Source organism: Delphinapterus leucas, chromosome 10 (assembly GCF_059928025.1).
Source record: "Delphinapterus leucas isolate spDelLeu-1000000601 "Yukka" chromosome 10, BTC_Dleu_Yukka2, whole genome shotgun sequence".
Lineage (NCBI taxonomy): Eukaryota > Metazoa > Chordata > Mammalia > Artiodactyla > Monodontidae > Delphinapterus > Delphinapterus leucas.
The window spans coordinates 38,901,995-38,924,885 of NC_143138.1; the positions used below are offsets into that span (position 1 = coordinate 38,901,995).

A 22,891-nucleotide genomic window follows, 5' to 3' on the forward strand; every position below is an offset into this window, starting at 1 on the left:
CCAGGGAAGTCCTGAAGAACAATTCTCTACTCTGAAATTACATCCTTCCTACTTTTTTGGCCTTCAAATGTGTTTTTATGAAACAATGGAAAATAAGACAGTAGTAGTTTTGTTCAGTTTTCCATGTTGTTTCTTTGCCGATATATTAGATATATACACACAAATGCTGTCAGTTCCTCAAATTTTTTGGAATTTTTAATCAGTCTGGAAAATCCAAAATAGAATTCTGGAGAAAACTGCCCTTGTGAAAGTCACCCATCACTCAACTCATTCCTGAAGGAACTCTCAAGGTAGTCTGGGGAGAATGATGAACAGTTGCCCGAAAGAGTCTGAGATGTGGAGAGAGGGCAGCAAAAGCTTCCTCGAGAAGAGGACAGGCAGTGAGAAGTGTTTGCAGGTACAGAGGTGGGGCACCGAGGCCTACATAGGATGACCAGGACAGGCCTGGATGCCCACAGGAGGGGTTGGTGCTCTTTTGTGAAGCCTTGAAGGGGGACTAGGATTTAGGCAGGCCGAGAGTAAAGGCCTTCCAAGCAGGGCTCCAGAGGGACAAAGGTTTGGAGGTGAGAATGAGTAGAGGACAGGCTCTCTGCTTGTGGAGGATGCAGATGATGTTGGAGTGGTCAGTACTCCAGGGACCTTGGGGGACCATGGGAGTAACCCCAGTTGAAGTGGCTCCTCAGTGGAAAGTTGGGCTGGTGGTGGCCATGCTGGAGTCAGGGTGGGTCCCAGACTTAGCCTGGGTTCCGGGGGTTTGGTGGGGTAGGGGGGTTCCCTGCTCTGTGAGGATGGGAAGGGTCTCCTGAGCAAGGAAGAGGCCCACCATGTCTTTTTTTTTTTTTTTTAACATCTTTAAGTGCTTTAAAATGGTGTGTTAGTTTCTGCTTTAGAACAAAGTGAATCAGCTATATGTATACATGTATCCCCGTATCTCCTCCCTCTTGTGTCTCCCTCCCACCCTCCCTATCCCACCCCTCTAGGTGGTCACAAAGCACCGAGCTGATCTCCCTGTGCTATGCGGCTGCTTCCCACTAGCTATCTATTTTACGTTTGGTAGTGTATACATGTCCATGCCACTCTCTCACTTTGTCCCGGCCCAGCATGTCTTGAGGGAGGTCACCTCATGCCCAGCCTCAGGTCATTTCACACACACACACACACACACACACACACACACACACACGGGCAGGGCTCAGAACACACAGCTCCCATCTTATTTCTTCCCAGGACAGCCTGGTCCTGGGGAGGGGCTGTCAGCTCAGCCGGGGAGGAAGACAGGCCTGGAGGAAGAGGACAGAGCTGACCGCAGCCTCCCCCAGACGTAGTCAGCCCTTAGACCCGGGGCTTCTACCTGGAGGACAGAAGTGGGTAGTCACACCTGGTGGCCAGTGTGCTACTCCATTGCCCTCCACCCACGGGAGTGGATTGAGCATCTCCAGACAGGTTAGCCTATGATGGGGCTTCCTCAGAGGGGCCATAAAGTGCTCCCCACGACCTCTGCATTCAGGTGAAATGAAGAAGGTCCCCAGAGGTCTCCATGCAGCTTCGGGTAACAGAGGGATGGCCTGACCTGGTGCCCTGCCCACACTGCCTACGCGTAGGGTGCCTGTGTAGACGGGAGTTTTGTTCTTCCCGGCTCAGGGAGTCTCTGAGCCACATCAGTACTCAGTCACTTGGGCAATGAGGGCCCCTGACCACTTCGGGGAGCTATGAAGTAATCACAACTCCTTTAGCTGCAACTGAAAGAAACCCAAGACTAACTAACTTGTTTTAAAAATAAAAACCAAAGTAACAGCGTTGGGCCAATAGCTGTGTGAGGCTGGCCTCAGGGGTCCAGGGACACACTTGCTGGTGTTAGGTGTCTCCTACTCAGCTTCAACCTTTGTGGGGACTTCAGTCTCTCTGTCTCTGGGAGGGAGGCTGCCCCTCTGGACAGTGGGAGGGGGTGGGCAAATCTGTATAAAGCCCCAAGCCCCTCCCTTCAGCACCCATTATACAAAACCCTAGAAGAATTGACTGGCCTAAGTTGGGCCAATTGGCCTGGCCAGTGGGGGCCAGGGACTGACTGTTACTGGCAGAACCTCATGAAGCCTGGGCAGGGCAGGTTTCCAAAGGCAGGGAGATGGGGGTTGGGATGGGAATGGATGCCGGTGGGCAGAAACACAGGTTTCTGCAACACAGGGGGATTGCTCCTCCCCCAAAGGCAGGAACGTGTCAAGGTTATGTTCCTCTAGCCAGGGACAATGCCTAAGGAAAGGTCCTCAGAAACATGTGCCCACTACCTCCCATCCCCCCTCCCCAAAAGCCTTAAGCTACATTCCATAGACCAATGGGTTTCAATCACTTGTTTTTTTTTTACTACAAAGATTTTTTTTATACTGGTATTCAGACAACCAGTAGATACTGTTGGCATCCATTCCAATTGACTTATGTCTGTCATGCTGGTTGTTGAATATTTGGATTATTATCGCTGCAAATGTGTATGTGTGTATGAAGCTAAAGTTTCACAAAACAATACTTACATTTACTATATGTGATCTGCTCTGCGATTTTCTATTCTATGTCATCTTTTTTAAAATGTCGGTTAGAATCCCAAATTGATTTCACTGTCCACTTATGTCCATTGATTGCTCTGGGCACTCTATTGAGTCCAACCAGTTTGCCCAACCAACTGTAGACGTCTTGGCAGTCTCCATTTGCCCATTCATTCATTTATTCAACAAATATTTAGCACCACCTACTCTATGTCAGGCATTTTTATAAAATAAATTTATTTATTTATTTATTTATTTATTTTGGGCTGCACGCAGACCCCTCCAGCCATGGCGAGCGGGGACCACTCCTCAACGCGGTGCACGGGCTCCTCACCACAGTGGTCTCTCCCGCCGCAGATCATGGGCTCCAGGCATGTGGGCTTCAGCAGTTGTGGCACGTGGGCTCAGCAGTTGTGGCTCATGGGCTCTAGAGCTCAGGCTCAGCAGTTGTGGTGCAGGGGCTCAGCCGCTCCGTGGCATGTGGGATCTGCCCGGACCAGGGCTCAAACCCATGTCCCCTGCATTGGCAGGTGGACTCTCAACCACTGTACCACCAGGGAAGTCCCTGTGTCAGGCATTTTTATCATCAGGGTTCAGGTGCAGATAACAGATACCACTGTGCCTATTTTAAGCAGCAAGAGATGTAACATAGTAATTGAGGGCTTACAAAGCCTTTGCAAGGGCTTGAGGGGTAGAATAGAGACTGAACCTCCAGGAATAAAATTTTTCAAAAAACCCACTGTAGAACTGAGCTGCCAAGGAAGCTACCAACCCTGCCACCATTAGGAGGATGAGAGTCAGGAGGCCATCGCTACAGCTGTTGGCCCCAGGAAACACACGCCTTAGCTGTGATCTCAGAATCAGGAAGCTGCCATCAAAAAGTATAGCCTTTGTTTGCTCTATCTGCTGTGGCCAGAAAAAGAAAAAGAATGTCTTCCACATTTTCAGCCCTAAGGTCCAGGAAGGCACACCAGGAGGAGGTGGAGCAAAGGCCAATCTATAGGAGACACCTCAGGGACAAAACGTCTGGAAGTGGCACGGGTTCCTTGAATGGGTTGGAGGTAGGTTCCTCTCTCGTACCTGAAAACTTTTCAATGTTTACAGCTATAGATCACTTTGAATGTCAACCTATGCTTTTTATTTCTATGCTTCTCTTTCATATATATTTAACATGTTGGTTTTTTAAAAATCACATTTCCAATGGTCAGGCTTTTGTCCTCCCCTGGGAATTTGGTGGGGAAGTCCCATCCTCTGCGACCTTCCCCTTCCAACTGCACTGCACTTACACACCCACCCTGGTCCACTCTCTGGAAGGTGAGTTTCCATTCAACTATTCCCTTGTCACTTCCTTCTAGCAGCAATCCAGAGAGAATGCTCCCTCGGCTCTGTGCCATCATCAGTCTTTGCTGGACAAATGCCCAGGGTCCAGGAGCTGCTGATACAGAGCTCTGTCCTCTTTCAGTCATTGGTAACTTGAACTTGTTCATCCCCGTCTAACTTTTAATTAATTAATTTATTTTATTTTATTAAAAAATTTTTTTTGGCCATGCTGCGAGGCATGTGGGATCTTAGTTCCCCGAGCAGAGATCGAACCCGTGCCCCCTGCAGTGGAAGCACAGAGTCCTAACCATTGGACTGCCAGGGAAGTCCCTCACCCCCTTCTAGATTTTCATGGCGGTCATAGTTCCCCTCTCTAGAAACAGTTGCTTCACAGACAGAAGATGATAACTGCCATTTGTGGAAACCAAGGCAAAAGATGGTCCTGGGAAAGACGGGCAGATAGATGAGCTCACCTCCCCTTTCTGAGTCCTTTGATGGACCCAACTCACTCCCTTCTCTGGTACCCAGCTCTGTTCTCACCTGCCAGCTCCTATTTAAGAGGATAAAAAAAGAGCACTCAAAGCTTGATAAATATTTGTCTAACAAGTAAATTATGAAACAAGTAAATCACTAATACTAGAATTTCATTGACCAAGACAGGGCTGTAGATTATACAAACAGGTTTGGCTGCAGTAAAAGAAATCACAGAACAAATGGATTAATATAAGATAGAAGTTTGTTTCTCTTTCACATAGCATTCCAAGGATATGCAGTCCAGGGCTGATATGGGATCCCCACAGTCTCAGCGGTCCAGGCTGCTGGAGTTTCATTGCTCTGGCATCTATAGGTATTGCCTTCATCAGCCTGGTCAAAGATTGTCTTATAACCTGTTCATATTTCAGGTTGTGGAATGAAGCATGGGGATGAGGGAGGGGAGGGCCTGACTGTTTGCTTTAATATCGTCCACTCCGTCGGTCAGTCATAGTCCCATGACTAATCCTAGCTGCAAGAAAAACTGGGAAATACAGGGTCTATTTTAGGCAGCCATGTGCCCAGATGATCTAGCAGTCTAAAGTATGTGTGTGTGTGTGTGTGTGTATTTGCCAGGTTGTATGCTTTCTAATTCCACAAGTTATACTCACACACATGCCCAAGAGTCCTGTCTCTAATCTCCTTAACCGTGCAATTGCCATTCCATGTTCTGTCTCTGATATTTGATATTTGACTCCAGCATCCCCCCCACCCCCGAATACAAGTATATGATATGAGAATGGAGAGGGCTTACAGTAAGGATTCATTTCCCTTCGTCATTCTCTCAGTCCAGACTGGGCCACAGTAGCCCACAATTTACATACATTCCTTGGAAATAAAAAAAAAAAATTGCCAACCGTGTGCCCAGAGTATGACACTGAGCTGGGCAGTTAACCTTGATGGTTTCCAGTGTAGGAGACAGGATCTGTTACATAGCACCTCCTGCCCCTTTTCCATTGATGGTACCTCCAGCCTCGGGGTATTTTCCCTGAGGTTCCATCTAGAGGTCAAATCTTGGGAACCAGCTCACTGCCTAGGAAGTAGCTGAGGTTCTCACACTTGCTCTGGCAGCCTGGACCCTCCGGTGCTCTCTGTAGAACACCAGGAAATGGCCAGAGATGGAATCCAAGTTCATGAACTCAGCTCTCTTTCTCTGCTTTCCTTCCCTCTTTTTACTCTATTTTATGTATCTAGGTCACAGCATCTCGAACAACCCATAAACTATTTTAAGAAATCACATTTCTATGTTTTTCTATTATTATTTGTTTGCTCCTTGCTCATTCATTTTGAAATCTGTTAGTCATCAGCAGATAAGCTGTAGCAGGTGCCAAACGTTTAGGCGAAAAATACTTATTCATTTCTCCCTACCACTTAAAGAAAGACAAGCCTTACTTAGTTTTGACTATGGTAGTCCTCTCTGTCCAGCTCAAGGAAAAGAGGTGTTCTAAGGTGGCAGTGACTGAGAATCTCTGGGGTAAGGAGCTGGTTTGGAGGAAGGGAAGACAGTTGAGAGGAACGAGAGGACCTTCCAGGGTGGGGTTTTGGTTCATCGTTTGGCTCTGTGGAAGCAGGTGTCATGGAGGGAAAAGGCTCTCTCCACCCACTTCTTGTTTGTCTCAAAGAAATCCACGTTGTGTTCCCGGACATTCGAATGGCCATAGTTACTTGTGGGCAGCGGTCGTGGGCATTAAAGGTCCCACACTTGAGTGTGGCACTGGTGATTTTCTTTTAAATTTTATTTAGTTATTTATTTTTTTGGCTCCGTTGGGTCTTCTTGCTGCGTGCGGGCTTTCTCTAGTTGTGGCAAGCGGGGGCTACTCTTTGTTGCAGTGCGCGGGCTTCTCATTGTGGTCGCTTTTCTTGTTGTGGAGCACGGGCTCTAGGAGCACGGGCTTCAGTAGCTGTGGCACGTGGGCTCAGTAGTTGTGGCTTGTGGGCTCTAGAGTGCAGGCTCAGTAGTTGTGGCACACAGGCTTAGTTGCTTCGCGGCTTGTGGGATCTTCCCGGACCAGGGATCAAACCCGTGTCCCCTGCACTGGCCGGCGGATTCTTAACCACTGCGCCACCAGGGAAGTCCCAGTATTGGTGATTTCTGTTCTCATCCTTGAGTGGAAGAACTGACCCAGTGGCTAGACCCTTGAAAGAGTCACGTGTTACATTCATTACATAATGAATTACCCCAAAGCTCAGTGTCTTAAATCATCATTTATTACTTCTTAGTTTCTGTGTGTCAGGAGTGCAGTCACAACTTGGTTGGGTCCTCTGGCTCTGGGTCTCTCACGGGCTGCAATCAAGGTGTCGGCTGGGGCTGCAGTCACCTTCAGGCTTGGCTGGGGGTGCATCTGCTTCCAAGTTTACTCAGGTGGTGGTAGGCAGACTTCAGCTCATTACAGGCTGTTGGACCAACAGCTTCAGTTCTTCACAGGCTGTTGGCTGAGCCCTCTCCATAGGACAGCTCCCAATGTGGCCATTGGCTTCATCAGCCCAAGACAGTGAAGGACAAGGGAGAATGGAAGCAAGATGGAAGTCACAGTGTTTTGTAATCTAATCTTTAAGGTAACATTCCCTCGCTTGGCCATTGCATGGTCAGGCCACTCAAGATGGCTGTTCTCTTGCTCTTTGTAGGTCCGCTGCTCAACAAGTCCCTGTTTCACCTGCACCTATTCACGTGAACGTGTTTTTCCCCTGCTCCAGCTAGTGACTGATCTAATCCCTGCTCTACCTGCCAGTTGTTAAAAGGAAACATCTGCCCTCGTGATGGTCATTAATCTGAGGGGCTGTGAGGGTCGTACTCCAGCTCGTTTCCCGGGTAACTGATGAGCCAACCTGACGTCAATTCCCCCTGTAAATGGTAGCCTCTTTCTCCGCCAAGTAGCGAAGATTGCTGTCATGTCCTTCCTGCCGTCTGCGGAATATGGTAGGATGTCACTCCAGGACCTTTTGTTTCAGACATGTAACATCCCCTATCTCTCTATTGCTGACTCCGAGCTCTTTCTTCAGTCTTGAGGCTGGGCAATTACAAGGCTTTCAGGCCTGAGAGGTGTAGCCCAACAGCCATATTCTATTGGTAAGAAGCAAGTCACTAGGCCCAGTTCACATTCAAGGGGGGCAAATTACACAGGAGAAGTGGTAACATGTGCGTTTAGAGAGGAGAGACCCTGCTTTAAGTCTTCAGACAAAGCTGGGGACTCCAGCCCCATCTGCTTGAGACCCTGTGTTGAGGTCCTGCTGGAACCGTCCAGTGGTGTTCCCTCATCTCTGTCCCTCACACGTCTCCTTCAGGAAATCAGTTACAGGAGTAACTGGCAGTCTCCCTGGCCAAATACCATCTACCAGCACCCCAGCCCCTCTCGTAATCCCATCAGAGGGAAACTCTTATTTCCCTTTTTGTAAAGTCCAAGTAGTTTCCCACCCTGGAAAGCTCTTCCCTCTCTCAAGATCGTATTCAAGCCCATCTCTTCTGTGAAGCCTTCTTAGAATCAACTGAAAAGATGGAAAGAGATGTTTCTTTGGAAATATAATTGCCTGAAGGTAAAAGAAGTCTGCAGGAAAGAAAACAAGCTAACCAGCTGGAGGGCAGACCGAGGGACGGGATAGATAGGGTGGCAACTATTGGTTATGAACTTTCTCTTCTCCTTAGCAGAGAACCTCCCAGGCGGGAGACAGATGCATCTACATGCTGAGTACACGTTGATTTTTTGTTTGTTTTGCTTTCTTCAGCCACGCTGTGCAGCTTGCGGGATCTTAGTTCCCCGACCAGGGACTGAACCCGGGCCATGGCAGTGAAAGCGCCACATCCTAACCACTGGACTGCCAGGGAATTCCATAGTGCTTGTTGCTTGATGCCACCTGTGGTGGTTTTTAAATGGTCACAAATTGACACTCTCCTCTTGGAAAGGTAGAGCCTAATTCCCCTTGTCTTGAATGTGGACTGGACCTAGTGACTCACGTCTAACAAATAGAATGTGGGGGAAGTGATAATGTATGACTTCTGAAGTTAGGTCAGAAAAGGTACAGCAGCTTTTGCCCTGCTCTCTCTTGGATGATTCACTCTAGGAGAAGCCAGCTACTATGTCACAAGTACGCTCAACTATCCCTGTGAAGATGCCTATATGTAGAAAGCCTGAGGCTTCCTGCCAGCTGCCAGCACCAACTTGCCGGCCACATGAGTGTGCCATCTTGGAAGTGATCCTCCAGCCCCAGTCGAGTCTCCAGATGACTGCAATCCTGGCCAGTATAGCTTGACTGCAAGCACAACTTGACTGAATCAGAACCACCATGCCAAGACGCTCCCGAATTCCTATGAGAGAGAACAAGTGCTCATTGATGTTTTAAACTGTTAAGAGGAAAGGAGCTGGAGAGACATGGCAGGAGGAAAAGTTTTCTGCTTCCCTGTTCTAGTGTGCTTGATTGGCAGGCTCCTGCAGTGCAAACAGCTTCGCCAGTGCCCAGCTCCTGGAGTGGCCAGCAACATCCAGCAGCCAGCAGATCCTCCTGGCACTACCCCTCGGGCAGCAGTGTCAGCAGAGTGCCCCCACCTCCTGCAGCTTCTCCAGCATCTAGCACCTGCTGTGCATGTGGCTTCTCCGGCAAGGATGCTCCTGCAGCACTCACGGTTTCTCCAGCCCCAGGATCCTGCAGTACGTGGAAGCTCCTGTACCCTGCTCAGGTGGTTTTGTCGTGGAGTGCCTTTGGCTCGACACCTCCCCATGAAGAACTTTCCCTGGCATCTAAGAAGGCAGATTTCTGCACGTTCCACTGGTATGACGCTGCAGCGACTTTTCTGCCATACAGCGAGCCACAGGCTGTGTTCTCCTCAACAAAGCCTGGATTTCAGCCTTGAGGTGGGGGGTGGATATCTCTTCCCTGGCAGCTCTGTTTCAGCCTCAGTCCTGGGGGTAAGGAAGGGCTGCTTCTATGTCTGCTATTCAACTGCTGGAGTTCTCTTTACTCCTTACTAACCAATTCTTCATTATTTACAACAGGGGATTGAAGTAAAAATTATTTTTAAATCTCCCTCTTCAAATTACTGTGTGGTTTCTCTCTCTTGATTGGACCCAGACTGATACACTAAGTTTTGTCAGAATTTGTTACACAGCCACCAATAACCAATATACCCCTCGCCGTCTCATTGTCCACTGCCGGCTCTCCTTTCATTATCATCAGACAATTGTTATCACGTGCCTGTCCAGAGCAGGCTCTTCCTTCAAGGCTTTTATTAGCAGTCAGATAGGACCTGCTGCAAAAAGAACAAAGTTTATAAAACCCAAGCTTTCATTTGCTAAATGCCAAATGAGAGGCTCAGATGAGAAGTGCTGCCGGAAGTGCCAAAGCTGGTATAGTTGAAGAAAACTCTAGACCACAGCAGGGCATGGGGGCACAGCCCAGGGGAAAAGAGAAAGAAGGGTCCTGTAAGGCAGGGAGAAGTTCGTATCAAAACCTCGGGGGCAAGACCAAACATGGTAGGATTAGGACAGCCGTGACTTGTTTGCTCTAGTTTGGTTGGAGCAGAGTGTTGAACTGCTAGGTTAGTGGCCGACAAGATGAACAGATGGTGAAGGGCCTTAAATGCAAAGTGAATTCATTTGGTGCTATTATGTGAAAAAAGGGCTCCAGTGACCATGCCTTCCAGGACAAAATCCTATTTGCTTTTGATGTAGTTACTCTTTTTTTTTTTTGCGGTACACGGGCCTCTCACTGTTGTGGCCTCTCCCGTTGCAGAGCACAGGCTCCAGACGTGCAGGCCCAGCGGCCATGGCTTACGGGCCCAGCCACTCCGTGGCATGTGGGATCTTCCCAGACCGGGGCATGAACCTGTGTCCCCTGCATCGGCAGGAGGACTCTCAACCACTGCGCCACCAGGGAAGCCCTGATGTAGTTACTCTTATACTTGTCAGATCGTGTGACCTAGATTTGGGGCTGAGAAAAGTTCACTTTGGCAGTGGGGAAACTATGAAGATTTTTGAGGATGGTGCAATGTGGGGTTCTTTTTTTTTTTTTTTTTAATTTTTTGGCCGCGCCGTGAGGCACGCAGGATCTTAGTTTCCTGACCAGGGATCAAACCCGCGACCCCTGCAGTGGAAGTGCTGAGACTTTTTTTTAATTTTTATTTATTTATTTATTTATTTATTTATTTATTTATTTATTTATTTATTTATGGCTGCGTTGGGTCTTTGCTGTGCACAGGCTTTCTCTAGCTGTGGCGAGCGGGGGGCTACTCTTCTTTGCAGTGCACGGGCTTCTCATTGCAGTGGCTTCTCTTATTGTGGAGCACAAGCTCTAGGTGCGTGGGCTTCAGTAGTTGTGGTACGTGAGCTCAGTAGTTGTGGCTCGTGGGCTCCAGAGTGCAGGCTCAGTAGTTGTGGTGCATGGGCTTAGTTGCTCCATGGCATGTGGGATCTTACCAGACCAGGGATCGAAACTGTGCCCCCTGCATTGGCAGGCGGATTATTAACCACTGCGCCAACAGAGAAGTCCCAAAGTGCTGAGTCTTAACCAGTGGACAGCCAGGGAAGTCCCAGTGTGGGGTTCTAAGATTATTTTTTAGCATGTAGGGCTGAAGAGGATGGAGAACAGAAGTAGGAGAATGACTTCCCAAAAGTCCTGCCATGGGGGATAGTGTAGCTGTGGGAATTGGAGGACTGGGTGGATGTGGTAGGGAGGAGAAGTTAAGGTGACTCCCCATACCTTGCTGGTGACGTGGGAACATGGATAGCTTGTGGAGGGGTGGGTAGGATGATGTTGGCTTTTGACAAGTTCCATTGGGTGACTGCATTGTATCCAAGTAGCAGGAAGGAGTAGCCCCAGTCCTGAGCTCAGGAGAAAGCTGAGAGCTGATGATTCAGATCCAGTAGTGACTGTCCACTCAGAGGCGACAAATCAAACTCTGGGAAATAGTGATCAGGATCCCTTAGTAAGAACTGGCTCTCTGATCAGCACATCCTAACCAACACCCCTCCACCCACCATCCACCCACTCAAGTGATGGGGTCCTGGGTCAGGGATACAGTAGGGACAGATTTCCTTGTAGTTCAGTCCTAAACTGGCCCCTAAAATCTGGAAGCACTGAGGTCTTTCTCAACTGCCACAGATTCTGGCTTAGAATCTATGGTCCACTCCCACAGGGCTTGAGCCAAGGACTATGAAAGTAAAAAGCCCAGTAAAAATTAGGAGGTTCCAATCCTACTTCTGCCCCAGACCAGTCATGTGACCTTGGGCAAGTCACTTTTCCTGCCCCTCTACCCCCAACTGACCTGCCAGGAGCATGTAGTGTGAAAAAGAAATAACTCTGGTCATCTACTAAGATTTGGAGGTTATTGTTACTGTGGCGTAGCCCAGCCCATCTTGAGTAATCCAGTGCTATATACTGTCCCCTGTTGATTATCTTTGGCCTTAGTCCCCAAACCTGCCTTCTCCCTGAAACTCCCTGAAAGCACTGGCTCCCCATTCAAATTTAAAAGCAGCAAGAGAGGGGGAGGGATAAATTGGATTGGGATTGGCATATATATACACACTAGTATATATAAAATAGATAATTAAAAGAACCTACTGTATAGCACTGTATAGCATAGTATTCTGTAATGACCTATATGGAAATAGAATCTAAAAAAGAGCAGGTATATGTATAACTGATTCACTTTGCTGTACAGCAGAAACTAACAGAAAATTATAAATCAGCTATGCTCCAATAAAAATTATCACTCAACAAAATAAATAAAAGCAGCAAGAGAAGGGAGTCTGTCCTCTAAACAGGGAATGCATTTGGGGAGACAGGCCCACACTTTGACAGGAAGTTATGCTGGCTGAAATCTACACCCACCCTGGAAGGCCCTGGACAGACACTGCCCCTCAAGCTTCTCTCCCATACTCATTTATTGGCTCTCCATAATTTTATTCCGCATTACTAAAGCAGGAATGACTGGGCGGGCAGGAGGGCCAGACTCCCACATCCTGGGGGCACTGCAGGCTGACTATGACTTTGCAGGCCTGGATCTGAACATCCTCCTCGGGGTGGATGACCAGGGCAAGCAGCCGGTCTGCCAGTCGTGAGTCATCCCCAAAGACAGCTTCGTGCACAGACTGTTCATTGTAATGCCACTTCACAGCACGGTAGTGGGGTGAACTCCGGCCCTCACTCAGCCGCTCTGCAAACAGCAGTACTTCAAGCAGCAGACTCCCAGGCTGTGTGGACTGGAACAGGTTCAGGAAGTTGGAGTGTACCTGTGAGTGGGATGGAGAGAGGAATGAAGTCCAAGGTAAATTCTCAAGTTCCTCCATCCTCCTATTGCCTCAACTCCCCAATATACCTAAGTTTCAGATCCAACTGTATAGGAAGTTTTTAGTTTTCATTATCATTCTTTAACATAATTTCATTGTGGTCATAAAACATGAGTGATATGATAATATTGATTCAGGGAAATTTGTTGAGATAAACTTCTAAAGCTTAGCATGTGGTTACTTTTTGTAAATATTTTGTGTACTTGAGCAGAATGTGCATTTACTAATTGTAGAGTGTTCTGGATATGTCTAATGGCTCAAGCTTATTTGTGTTATTTTCAGCAAGTAGAACCTTACTAGGTTTAGGTATTTATGTATTAATTTCTGAAAGAAGAGTTAAAATCTTCCAAATCTTCCACTGTGGTGATAGGTATGTCCATTTTTCTTTCCAATTATTCAGCTGTAGGAATGAAATCCTGCCATTTGTGACAATATGGATGGACCCAGAGGACATTATGCTAAGTGAGATAAGCCAGAAAGAGAAATACAAATACTGCATGGTATCACTTAAATGTGGAAGTTTTAAGTCAAACTCACAGAAACAGTAGAAAAGTGGTTGCCAGGGGTTGGGGTGGGGTGTGGGGGAAATAGGGAGAGGTTGGTAAAAGGGTACATACTTTCAGCTAAAAGATGAATAAGATCCAAGGGTCTAATGCAAACATGGTGAGTACTGTTGATAACACTATTATATAATTGAAATTTGCTAAGAGAGTAGAATTTAAATGTTCTCACCAAAAACAAACAAAATGTGAGGTGACGGATGTGTTAATTAACTAGATGGTGGGAATCTTTTCACAACGTATACCAAGTCACCACAACATACACTTTTTTTTTAGTATAATTAAGTTTTATATATATATATTTAGTTTTTATTGGGGTATAGTTGATTTACTACATATGCTTTAAATATCTTACAAATTTATCTGTCAATTATACCTCAATAAAACTGAAAAAACGATTTCCTTATAATTCTATCAAGTTTTGCCATATACATATTTTGAGATTGTTACTAAGTTCATATAAGTTTAGAGTTGCTTTATCCTTCTGAACTATTATTATGTAGTGACCCTGTCTATTCCTAATAATTATTTTTGTTATAAGTAATTTTCCCCTAATGTTAAAATACCTACATTAACTTCTGTCACCTGTGTTCCTGACGCTCAGAGTGCAGAAAGTCCCTCAAAGGAAAATCTGATTGTATTGGGAGGACAGAAGAGGGGGTGCTTTGCAATGTATCTAGTGCAGAGGCAGAAAGGGGAACAAGATGATTTTGTGAGGGCTAAGTCTGTCTGAAGAATCCACGATTCTTCCTTTCACAGTATCTGAGTTCACATCCATTAGCCCGTCTTTCAGTTCTTTTCTCACCTGGCAGTTGAGAATATCGTAGAGAAGGTCGTTCTTCTGCGCCAGGTTGCTCAGCAATCGCGCGGCTTGCACCTGAATAAAGGAAAGGGTAAAGAATGAGAATACAGGTGGGCCTGAGCAGGGAAGACACAAATCTCAGCTCCTCCCTCTAGGTGCTGTGCCAGGGCTGGTCAGGAGGGCAGGGCCTGGGCTCTGGTCCTCAGGCACCTGTGCCAGGGTGTAGTCTGACTGCAGGATCTCCATCAAGGCAGGCATCACCCGTCGCAGCTGTGGATGTGCAAAGTCAGGCAGTGGGAGGTTGTTGAGGAGTCTGAGGCCTGCAATGTGCAGCTGCGAGTCCCAGATGGTGGAGATCAGTTCCAGCACCTTGATGGAGTGTTCCTAGGGAGCGGGGAGAAGAGAAGGGTTTTCTACTTTTATATGATAATCCTCAACATTAGCCCTGCCTCTGCCTTCACTCTTCACTGCCCCCGCCCACAAAAACTGAGCCAACCCCACACACAGTTCCCCACTTTAACTCTCAACGTTATTTGACCTAGTTGACCCCTCTCACCCCCTTGAAACTCTTTCTTCACTTGGCTTCTCCGTCACGTTTCTTTCCCAGTTCTTCTGCCCAACCGCCTCCTCTGTCTTCATCGCTCCCTTAGTGATACAGTGTTAAAGACTCACAGACTCAGTGTTAAAAATTATCCATATGCTGATGACTTTCAAGTTTCTATCTCCAGCCCAGACCTCTCCCTAAACCCCAGACTCATATATGCAAGTGCCAGTTCCACTTCTGAGACTCTTACTAAACCTCTGAGTCAACACATTCCCACTCCCAAACCTGCTCCTTCCACTACCCTTCCTATCTCAGCTGTTGGTTACACCTGCCTTCCAATTACTCAGACCAAAAGTCTATGTTCTTCCTTGACTCTTCTTTCCCTCACACCCTTGTCCAATCTTTCAGAAAATCCTGTTGGCTCTACCTTCAAAATCTACCAACAATCAAGGCACTTCTCACCATCCCCCTCTACCACCCTGTTCCAAGCCACCATCACCTCTCCCCCGGGCTTCTGCGATAGCCTCCTTCTCCCTGCTTCCATCCTTGTCCCCTGCATCTATTCTCAGAACAGCAGATAGGCTGGACTGCTCGAGTCCCTAGTTCATTCAGGGTAGGAGCTAAAGTCCTTACAGTGGCTTACAAGGTCTGACATGATCTGTCCCTCTCCCCCCATTATTTCTTTGGCCTCATCTCCTATTCTCTCCTTTGCTCCCATGGTTTCCATCACAATGGCCTTAGCTATTTCCTGAACATGCCAAGTACACACCTATCTTAGGTCTTTGCACATGGTGTTCCCTCTGCTTAGAATGCTCTCCCTTCTCAGCTATTCACAGCTCACTCTTACTTCCTTCAAGACTTTGCTTTAATGTCACCTTCTCAGGGAGGTCTTCCCTAACCACCCGCTCCTTTAAGACGGCAACACCACTCCCATCCCTGCCTCCCTTATCCCCACCTTTATTTTTCCCCCATAGCACTGTCAATATGCACACACTTTTTGTTTTTAAACTTTTTATTTTCAAATAATTATAAATTCATGGGAAGTTGCAAGGACAGTACAGAGAGGTCCCATGTGCCCTCCACCCAGTTTCCCTCAATAGCTACATCTTAATTACTGTATATTTTCAAAACCAGGAAAATGGTATTAGCACAATGTGTACGTATAGTTCCATGTCATTTTATCACATATGTAGCTTCATGTAACCACCACTGCAATTAATAGATTATTCCATCAGAATCACCATAGATCTCCCTTGTGGGTCCCTTATTAGTCACACTTAGCCCTGCCCATCAAAACCAGCCCTAACCAGCGGCAACCACTAATCTGTTTTCCATCTCTCTAATTTTGTCCTTTTTTTTTTTTTTTTTGCGGTACGCGGGCCTCTCACTGTTGTGGCCTCTCCCGTTGCGGAGCACAGGCTCCGGACGTGCAGGCTCAGTGGCCATGGCTCACGGGCCCAGCCGCTCCATGGCATGTGGGATCTTCCCAGACCGGGGCACGAACCCGTGTCCCCTGCATTGGCAGGCGGACTCTCAACCACTGCGCCACCAGGGAAGCCCTAATTTTGTCATTTTTGAGAATGTTATATAAAATGGAATCACATTTTGTAACCTTCTGAAATTGATTTTTTCACTCAGTATAATGCCCTTGAGATCCATCCAAGTGGTCGTGTGTATCAATAGTTCATTCCTTTTTATTACTGAGTAATGTTCCATGGTATGGACTACCAGTTTGTTTAATCATTTATCTCCTGAGAGACATTTTGGTTTCCAGTTTTTGACCATTACAAACAAAGCTGCTACGAACAACTGTGAACAGGTTTTTTGGCAGATGTAGGTTTTTATTTCTCCAGGATAAATGCCCAAGAGTGCAATTGCTGGTTTGTATGGGAAAAGAGTTCGTTAAAGAAACCGCCAAACTATTTTGCAGAGTGGCTGCTCTATCATTTTACATTCCCACCAGCAACATACGTGAGATCCAGTTTCTCTACATCTTCACCAGCATTTGGTATTGTCACTAATTTGGAGTTTAAATCATCTAGTAGGTGTATAGTAATATCTCATTGTGGTACTAATTCGCATTCCCCTAATGGCTAGTTAAATGTTAAACATTTTTTATGTGCTTATTTGCAATTCGTATATCCTCTTCAGTGAAATATCTCCATGTCTTGTGCCCATTTTCTAAATGGATTATTATTGTTTTTGACGTTGAGTTTGGGGAGTCCTTTACATAATCTAGATGTGAGTCCTTTGTCAGATAATGTGGTTTGCAAATATTTTCTTCCAATCTGCAGTTTGTCTTTTCATCTTCTTAACAGGGTCTTTCACAAAGCAAATGTTTTTTTTAATTTTGATAAAGTCCAATTTATCAATTTTTTTCTTTTATAGATTGTGCTTTTGGTGTCATTTCCATGACCTCTTTATCAAGCCCTAGGTCCCAAGGATTTTCTCCTTTGAAATTGCAACAGCATCCCCTTGCAACACCACCCCCATGCCAGTCTTCCTTACCACCCTTCTTGATTTTTCTCCATAGCACTTGCCCCGTGAAACACCATGTATTTCACTTATTTGTGTATTGCCTGCCTTGCAGGCAATATAAGCTCCACTGGGCAGGGATCTTTCCCACTCTGTTCACTGCTGTGTCTCCAGTGCCTAGCATAGTGCTTGGACACAAAGTACGTGCTCAATATACATTTGTTGAAAGAAAAAAGGAATTTTGGCTTCTGAGCTGCAAGATGCTTGGGCCTTATTACCAAAGGCAGATACTCTTACAAGCTGTACCTTTGTGAGCCATGTAAGAAGGATGCCAGAAGCCTGGAGTAGGGAGCACAGCATTCCCATTAGTACCCTGCTCCTCCCTGCCCCCACCCCTCAGTAGGGAGTGGCTGCATTCACCCAGAGAGAGGAGAACAGGGGTCAGGTCCTCAGGATACAGAGACCCTGGGAAAGAAGGAACAGTGGTGCCCAGGCCACGTGCATCAGAATCTTCTGGGGGCTTGTGAAAAACACAGCTTCCCTGTTGAACTGGACCCTCTGGATGTAATGCCCTGAAATCTTCATTTGTTAACCAGCTTTCCAGGCAATTCTGATATGCTTGAGAATCACAGCCTTAGGGCAACTGAGAGGGTCGAGGGATAAAGTAGAGGCAGCCAGCAAGTGGAGACCTAGAGACCTTTTTTTCCCTAAAAAAGTTTGATGCAAAAAATTTAAAGTGCGAAAATACCAAGTGTCGGGGAAGAAATGATGCACCAGAAACACCCATGCGGGGCTGGTGGAGGGTGTAAACTGATACGGCCCTTCTTGAAAAGCTGGGCATACCTTTCACCCGACCATCCCACTCCTGCATACATGTCCACGAGGGAGATGTGTAAAGAATGCTCATGGCACAATGTGCAAACAACTCAAATGCCTACTCACGGGCAGCTGGATGAATAAGATTGCAGGGTATTCATGAACTAGAACACTACAGAGCAGTGCAAAAGAAGGAAACAGACCAGTTCACATCAATAAGGACGAATCTTTCCATGTTGGAGGGAAAAGGCAAACCGCAGAATACAAACTGCATACTTCCAGATCCATGAAGCTTAAAAACATTCTAACTATGTTTACCTATTTTTGTCTGCCGTGCCCTGCTAGAAAATGATGACACATGTGTATATGGTAAAACTACAAAGAAAATCAAGAAATTGATGAACAAAATACATAGGAATGATTGCCTCTGGTGGGGGAGGAGGCGGGGATTAAGGAGGGGCATCTGGGGCATCTAACCAACTGGTCATGTTCTATTTCTTAGCCTGGGTTCTGGTTACGTGTGTTTTGTTTTATTCTTATTCTTTTTACCATACATGCATAAAATGTTTGCAAGTTTTGAATATTTTACTTTTTTTTTTTTTTTTTTTTTTTTGCAGTACGTGGACCTGTCACTGTTGTGGCCTCTCCCGTTGCGGAGCACAGGCTCCGGACACACAGGCTCAGCGGCCGTGGCTCACGGGCCTAACCACTCCGCGGCATGTGGGATCTTCCCGGACCGGGGCACGCACCCGTGTCCCCTGCATCGGCAGGTGGACTCTCAACCACTGCACCACCAGTGCGCCACCACTTATTTTTAAGTAAACTATTTTGGGAGAGAGATCATTTGCTAGAGAGAGACTTGGAGGCCAAGGAAGATGTTTTTTTTGGTTTTGCCTTTTAAGATGGGAAGGAATAGAGCTTGTTGAACACTACTGGGAAGGAGCGGGGGGAGGCCACATCAGACAGAGTTTAATCAAGGAGAGAGGTCCTCAGGGAAGCGGATGGGATCCAGGACTGAGACTAACATTGAACACAGACAGGAAGAAAGCCATTTTTTCATGGCACCAGCAGGAAAGCAGGAATGGATGAGTAGCAGGTAAGCCTGGAGGCCTAGTAGCAGGAAGCTGGGGGAACTGACATTTGGTGGCTTATATTTTCTCTGCGTGGTGGTAGTGAAGACATCAGTGGCCCAGCCACCAGCCTCAGACCAACACAGCGTGGTGGTATGGTATGATAATATATCTGGTCTTTGTCCCTGATTCCACGCACAGGGTTCCTAAAATCCTTGCAATTTCCTGATAGGAGTGGTTTTTGTTATTCATAATGAGCTCCTTTCCATGATCCCTGAGTTTATGCAAATGAGGCAACTCAAGGCAACTTTCAGCCCCATACCTGACCTCTGCGGAGAAGAGTGGAACCAGAGATTGAGTTCAATCACCAATGGCCAATGATTAATCAATTATGCCTACATAACGAAACCTCCATAAATACCCCTACAGGACAGGGTGTGGAGAACTTCTGGGTTGGTGAACACATCGAGGTGCTAGGAGGGTGACACACCTGGAGAATTCATGGAAGCCCTTCCCCCATACTCTGCCCTATGCACCTCTTCCATTTGGCTGCTCCTCAGTTATATCTTTTATAATAAACTGGTAAGTGTAAGTAAAGCATTTGCCCGAGTTCTGTGACTCGTTCTAGTGAATTATCAAGCCTGAGGAGAGGGGGCATGGGAACCTCCAGATCTACAGCTGGTCAATCAGAAGTGGGGGGCAGTCTTACAGGACTCAGCCCTAAGCTGTGGGGTCTGTACTAACTCCAGGTAGATAGTGTCGGAATTGAATTGTAGGACACCCAGTTGCCGTCAAGAGAGTTGGCTGTTGTCAGAAAGAACTTGGGGAATTTCTGCTGTTTGGGGTTCAGAGATACTCCTAGGGACCTAGCACAGTTTTATCCTGAGATTCAGACATTTATGACCCTACTGGGAATCTGATCACCATTTTCCCACCTACTTCCAAGGAAAAACATGTTTCTGGGTTACAAACTCAGACCCAAACAAACTTCTGGAACATGACCATTCATCCTATGTCCACTAAACGGCCCATGGCTTATGGACATCTATGTGCTCTGCCCCATACTTGTCGCTGGGCTCACCTGGATTTTCAGCCTGAATTTTCTGATGCCAGAGAAAGCTTTAAGTGTGTTCAGAGCTTGGATTTTGACACTGTTGTCCTTGTCATCCAGCATGGAGCCCACCAACGTGATGTCATCATTAGTACATGCAGAGGCCTAGAGTGTGCCAGGAGAGACAGAAGAGGCGGGAGAAGCGGGTGTCCTGGTCCCCCTACCCCCCCATGTCACCAAAACCCCTCAACACAACCCCTCCCACCATCAGCCAGAGAGAGGTCCCAGGACACAGTCTGGCTACTCAAGGGGGAAGGGGGACAGATGTAGCCCCCAGGGGCCAGGCTGGCTGGGGAGGACCTCCTGCTTCCCTTCCCTCACCTCGGACTCCAGCAAGTACACACAGCGCGTGATACTGTGCAGGATCATGCTCTTGGCGTACTCATCCTGTTTGCACTCCAAAGAGTTGAGGAGCCTCCGGAGCTCACCTGAGTCCCGCCCGTGCTGCTCTCGCTCAACTGCCAGGCCTAGACAGCCACCCCAGCCCAGTTCAGGCTGTGGACTCAGAAGTGAGGAAAGACGGGGTTTGGGAGGCCGTGGGAGAGAGGCCTGGGGACAAGGCTGCCTTGCCTTTTCTGAAGAAAAGACTTCTTGCTATATGCAGGACCACCATGTACAGTTGAACAGGGTGTGTATTGCACAAGGGCACCACATCTAAGGCTGTATTGTTCATATCGTAAACAAAAAAATTTTGTATGTTTACTATAACAACTTTCTGGCATATGGCAGTAATATGTAGTATTTCATCATAATTGGTATATGGCAATGATATTCCAGCAGATGGCAATACAAAGTCTTGCAGAAGGGGTTCCTTTCTCTACTTTGCACAAAGTTGTCATAGGGACTAGTGGAGGCTCTGAGAATGTAGGTCCCCCAATTTTCCCTTGGGGAGAACTGCTGATGCAAAGTTTCCAAGCAGTGGCTCCTGGATGCCAGAGTGAATGTAGAATTTAGAAACCTGCCAGATGACTCCCGAGGAGGCACTTGAGTGCCACCCACTACCTGGGGAGCCTGCGCTAGCATCTCTAGGGTGGCTCTGAGGGAGATGGAGGTGAGAAAGGGGAAGGAGAAAGGAACGTGGAGGAGCCCCCTTGGGGCCCTCCCACACGGGAGACCTGGGGAGTAGGTACCTCCTGGGGCCGAGCCCTCTCCCCAGGGTGGGGACACTCACGGGCGACGCAGATGGGTGAGGCAGAGCAGCGCGGTGGTTGACATTTTATGCCCGCCCTGATGGCCTTGTAGAGCAGGCAGATGGCCCCAGCGGCTGTGGCCAGGCTCACTACACCTTTGCAGATGTCCATTTGCCCCAGGCGCTGGGGGATGCAGCACATGCCCGAGGCACCTAGCAAAGGCCTTCTGGAACCAGAACTCTAGCAGGGCCAGGAACCAGGGCACCAGAATCAGAACCTGGGCAACAAAGGAAACTGGGGAAACAGTGGGATGGAGGGTGGTGGTCGGAAACGGGGCAGCCAGGGAGCTTCAGAGGCTGCAGGAAACAAAGCTTAAGACTCCAGAGGAATAAAAGGTCTGTGGGCAGGAAGGTCCTTCACATTCCTCTTTTTTAGGGGAGCCAGGTTGGTGGGGCCCCAGCAGGCAGCTCCAGAGGCTACCTTTCTTCCATTAGATGGCAGCAGAGGCCCAATTTATGGACAGGGGCCTTTAGAAGTTTTTGGGGGGGCGTCGGGGTGTGCCCACTGGCAGCCCTGTTCCCTCACTTCCCTGGTCCCCCCATCTTTGATCTCTTCACCACAGATCCACTTCTGAGCCTTGGGGCGTTTCTGCAGGCAGGGCCCCCCACTTCCATCACAGGACGAAGAGGAGGCAAGTACCTTACAAAGTTCTGCAGAGTCTCGAAGCCAATCCATCATTTTCCAGCATTTGCTTGTTCCTCTCTGTGTATATTTACCTGTTGACCAAAAGCTCCTGAGGGCAGCTGTCTCTGCGTCTCCAACATCCAGCACAGAGTCCTGCACTTAGTAGATGCTCAAGTTATGACTTCTGTCATTCTTTGAGGACTTGAGGAGAGAACACGTCAGAGAATCTGGATACGGGGGCTCCAGGCCCATTTAACCAGTGTGACTCTGGAGGAGAAGGGGACTGCCCTTGCCTTGGCCTCAGTTTCTGTATTTGTAACCTGAGGGGATCCAGGTTTAGCATTCTAAATCTCCAGGGTTAAACCTGGGGTAGGTCTGTGCCATTAAACCATGGAGGCCTAAATCTGGGAGTATCACACCCTATGCCCCACAACATACACACAGGGTGGGATGGGCTTTGAGGCCTCCTCTGGAGTCAGAAAATGCCACCACCTTGGAGGATGAGAACCCAACTTTGGAGGCCTCAGTCTCCACCACCTCCACCACTAGGATGGGGCAGGTGAGACCAGACCCTTCCCTTCTTCTCCTTCCCCCACCCCCAGTGTCCCCACACCCTCTGGTCTCACCTTCCGGTACAGAACAGGGAAGAACCCAAGCCAGGCTCAGACCTAGAGCCAGCACTGAGCAGAGATGTACCAGAACAGGGCTTCAGCTGCCTGGTCTTGAGCTCCTGTTGGATGGCTCTGGGCCCTGGACTGCACCTGGGTTTGCAGGAGGTGGGGAAATAGGGAAACGGCATCCCCAAGGATGCTGCAGCCAGCCAGGTCTGTCCACTCAGAGCCTTCGTCCGTGTCACCCTAGGCTGCAGGCAACACTCCCAGGGGGCCATTCTCTTCCTTTCTTCCCTCCCATCCCCGGCCCTCCTCAAGGGTCATTCCTGGCACTCTACACAGTCCCAAGGTGGATGTATGGTCAGGCCATTCAAGATGGCTGTTCTCTTGCTCTTTGTACATCCTCTGCTCGACCAGTCCGTTCCAC

General features: G+C 47.8%; 1 protein-coding gene across 2 annotated transcripts; it reads right to left on the reverse strand.

Moving 5' to 3' along the window:
- Positions 1-10,594: 10,594 nt before the first annotated feature.
- Positions 10,595-22,430, reverse strand: ARMC12 (armadillo repeat containing 12). Of its 2 annotated transcripts, none has more exons than XM_022581733.3 (6): positions 21,127-22,430; positions 20,361-20,506; positions 20,010-20,144; positions 14,234-14,407; positions 14,027-14,098; positions 10,595-12,604 (listed from the first exon to the last, which is right to left on the reverse strand). In XM_022581733.3, exons 1-6 carry the CDS (start codon positions 21,368-21,370, stop codon positions 12,275-12,277), a joined length of 1,101 nt encoding a protein of 366 aa, XP_022437441.1. In that variant the 5' UTR covers positions 21,371-22,430; the 3' UTR covers positions 10,595-12,274. The 2 variants fall into 2 exon arrangements, with proteins under 2 accessions (XP_022437441.1, XP_022437437.1); XM_022581729.2 differs by having other exon boundaries at positions 21,211-21,386.
- Positions 22,431-22,891: the final 461 nt, after the last annotated feature.

Coding starts and splice junctions, on each gene's coding strand:
- ARMC12 (XM_022581733.3), bottom strand. CDS start 21,370: ATGTGCTGCATCCCCCAGCGCCTGGGGCAAATGGACATCTGCAAAGGT. Junction 14,408..20,009: donor AATTCAGGCTGAAAATCCAG/GTGAGCCCAGCG, acceptor CCCGCTCCCTAG/GAACACTCCATCAAGGTGCT. Junction 12,605..14,026: donor ACGATATTCTCAACTGCCAG/GTGAGAAAAGAA, acceptor TCCCACTCACAG/GTACACTCCAACTTCCTGAA.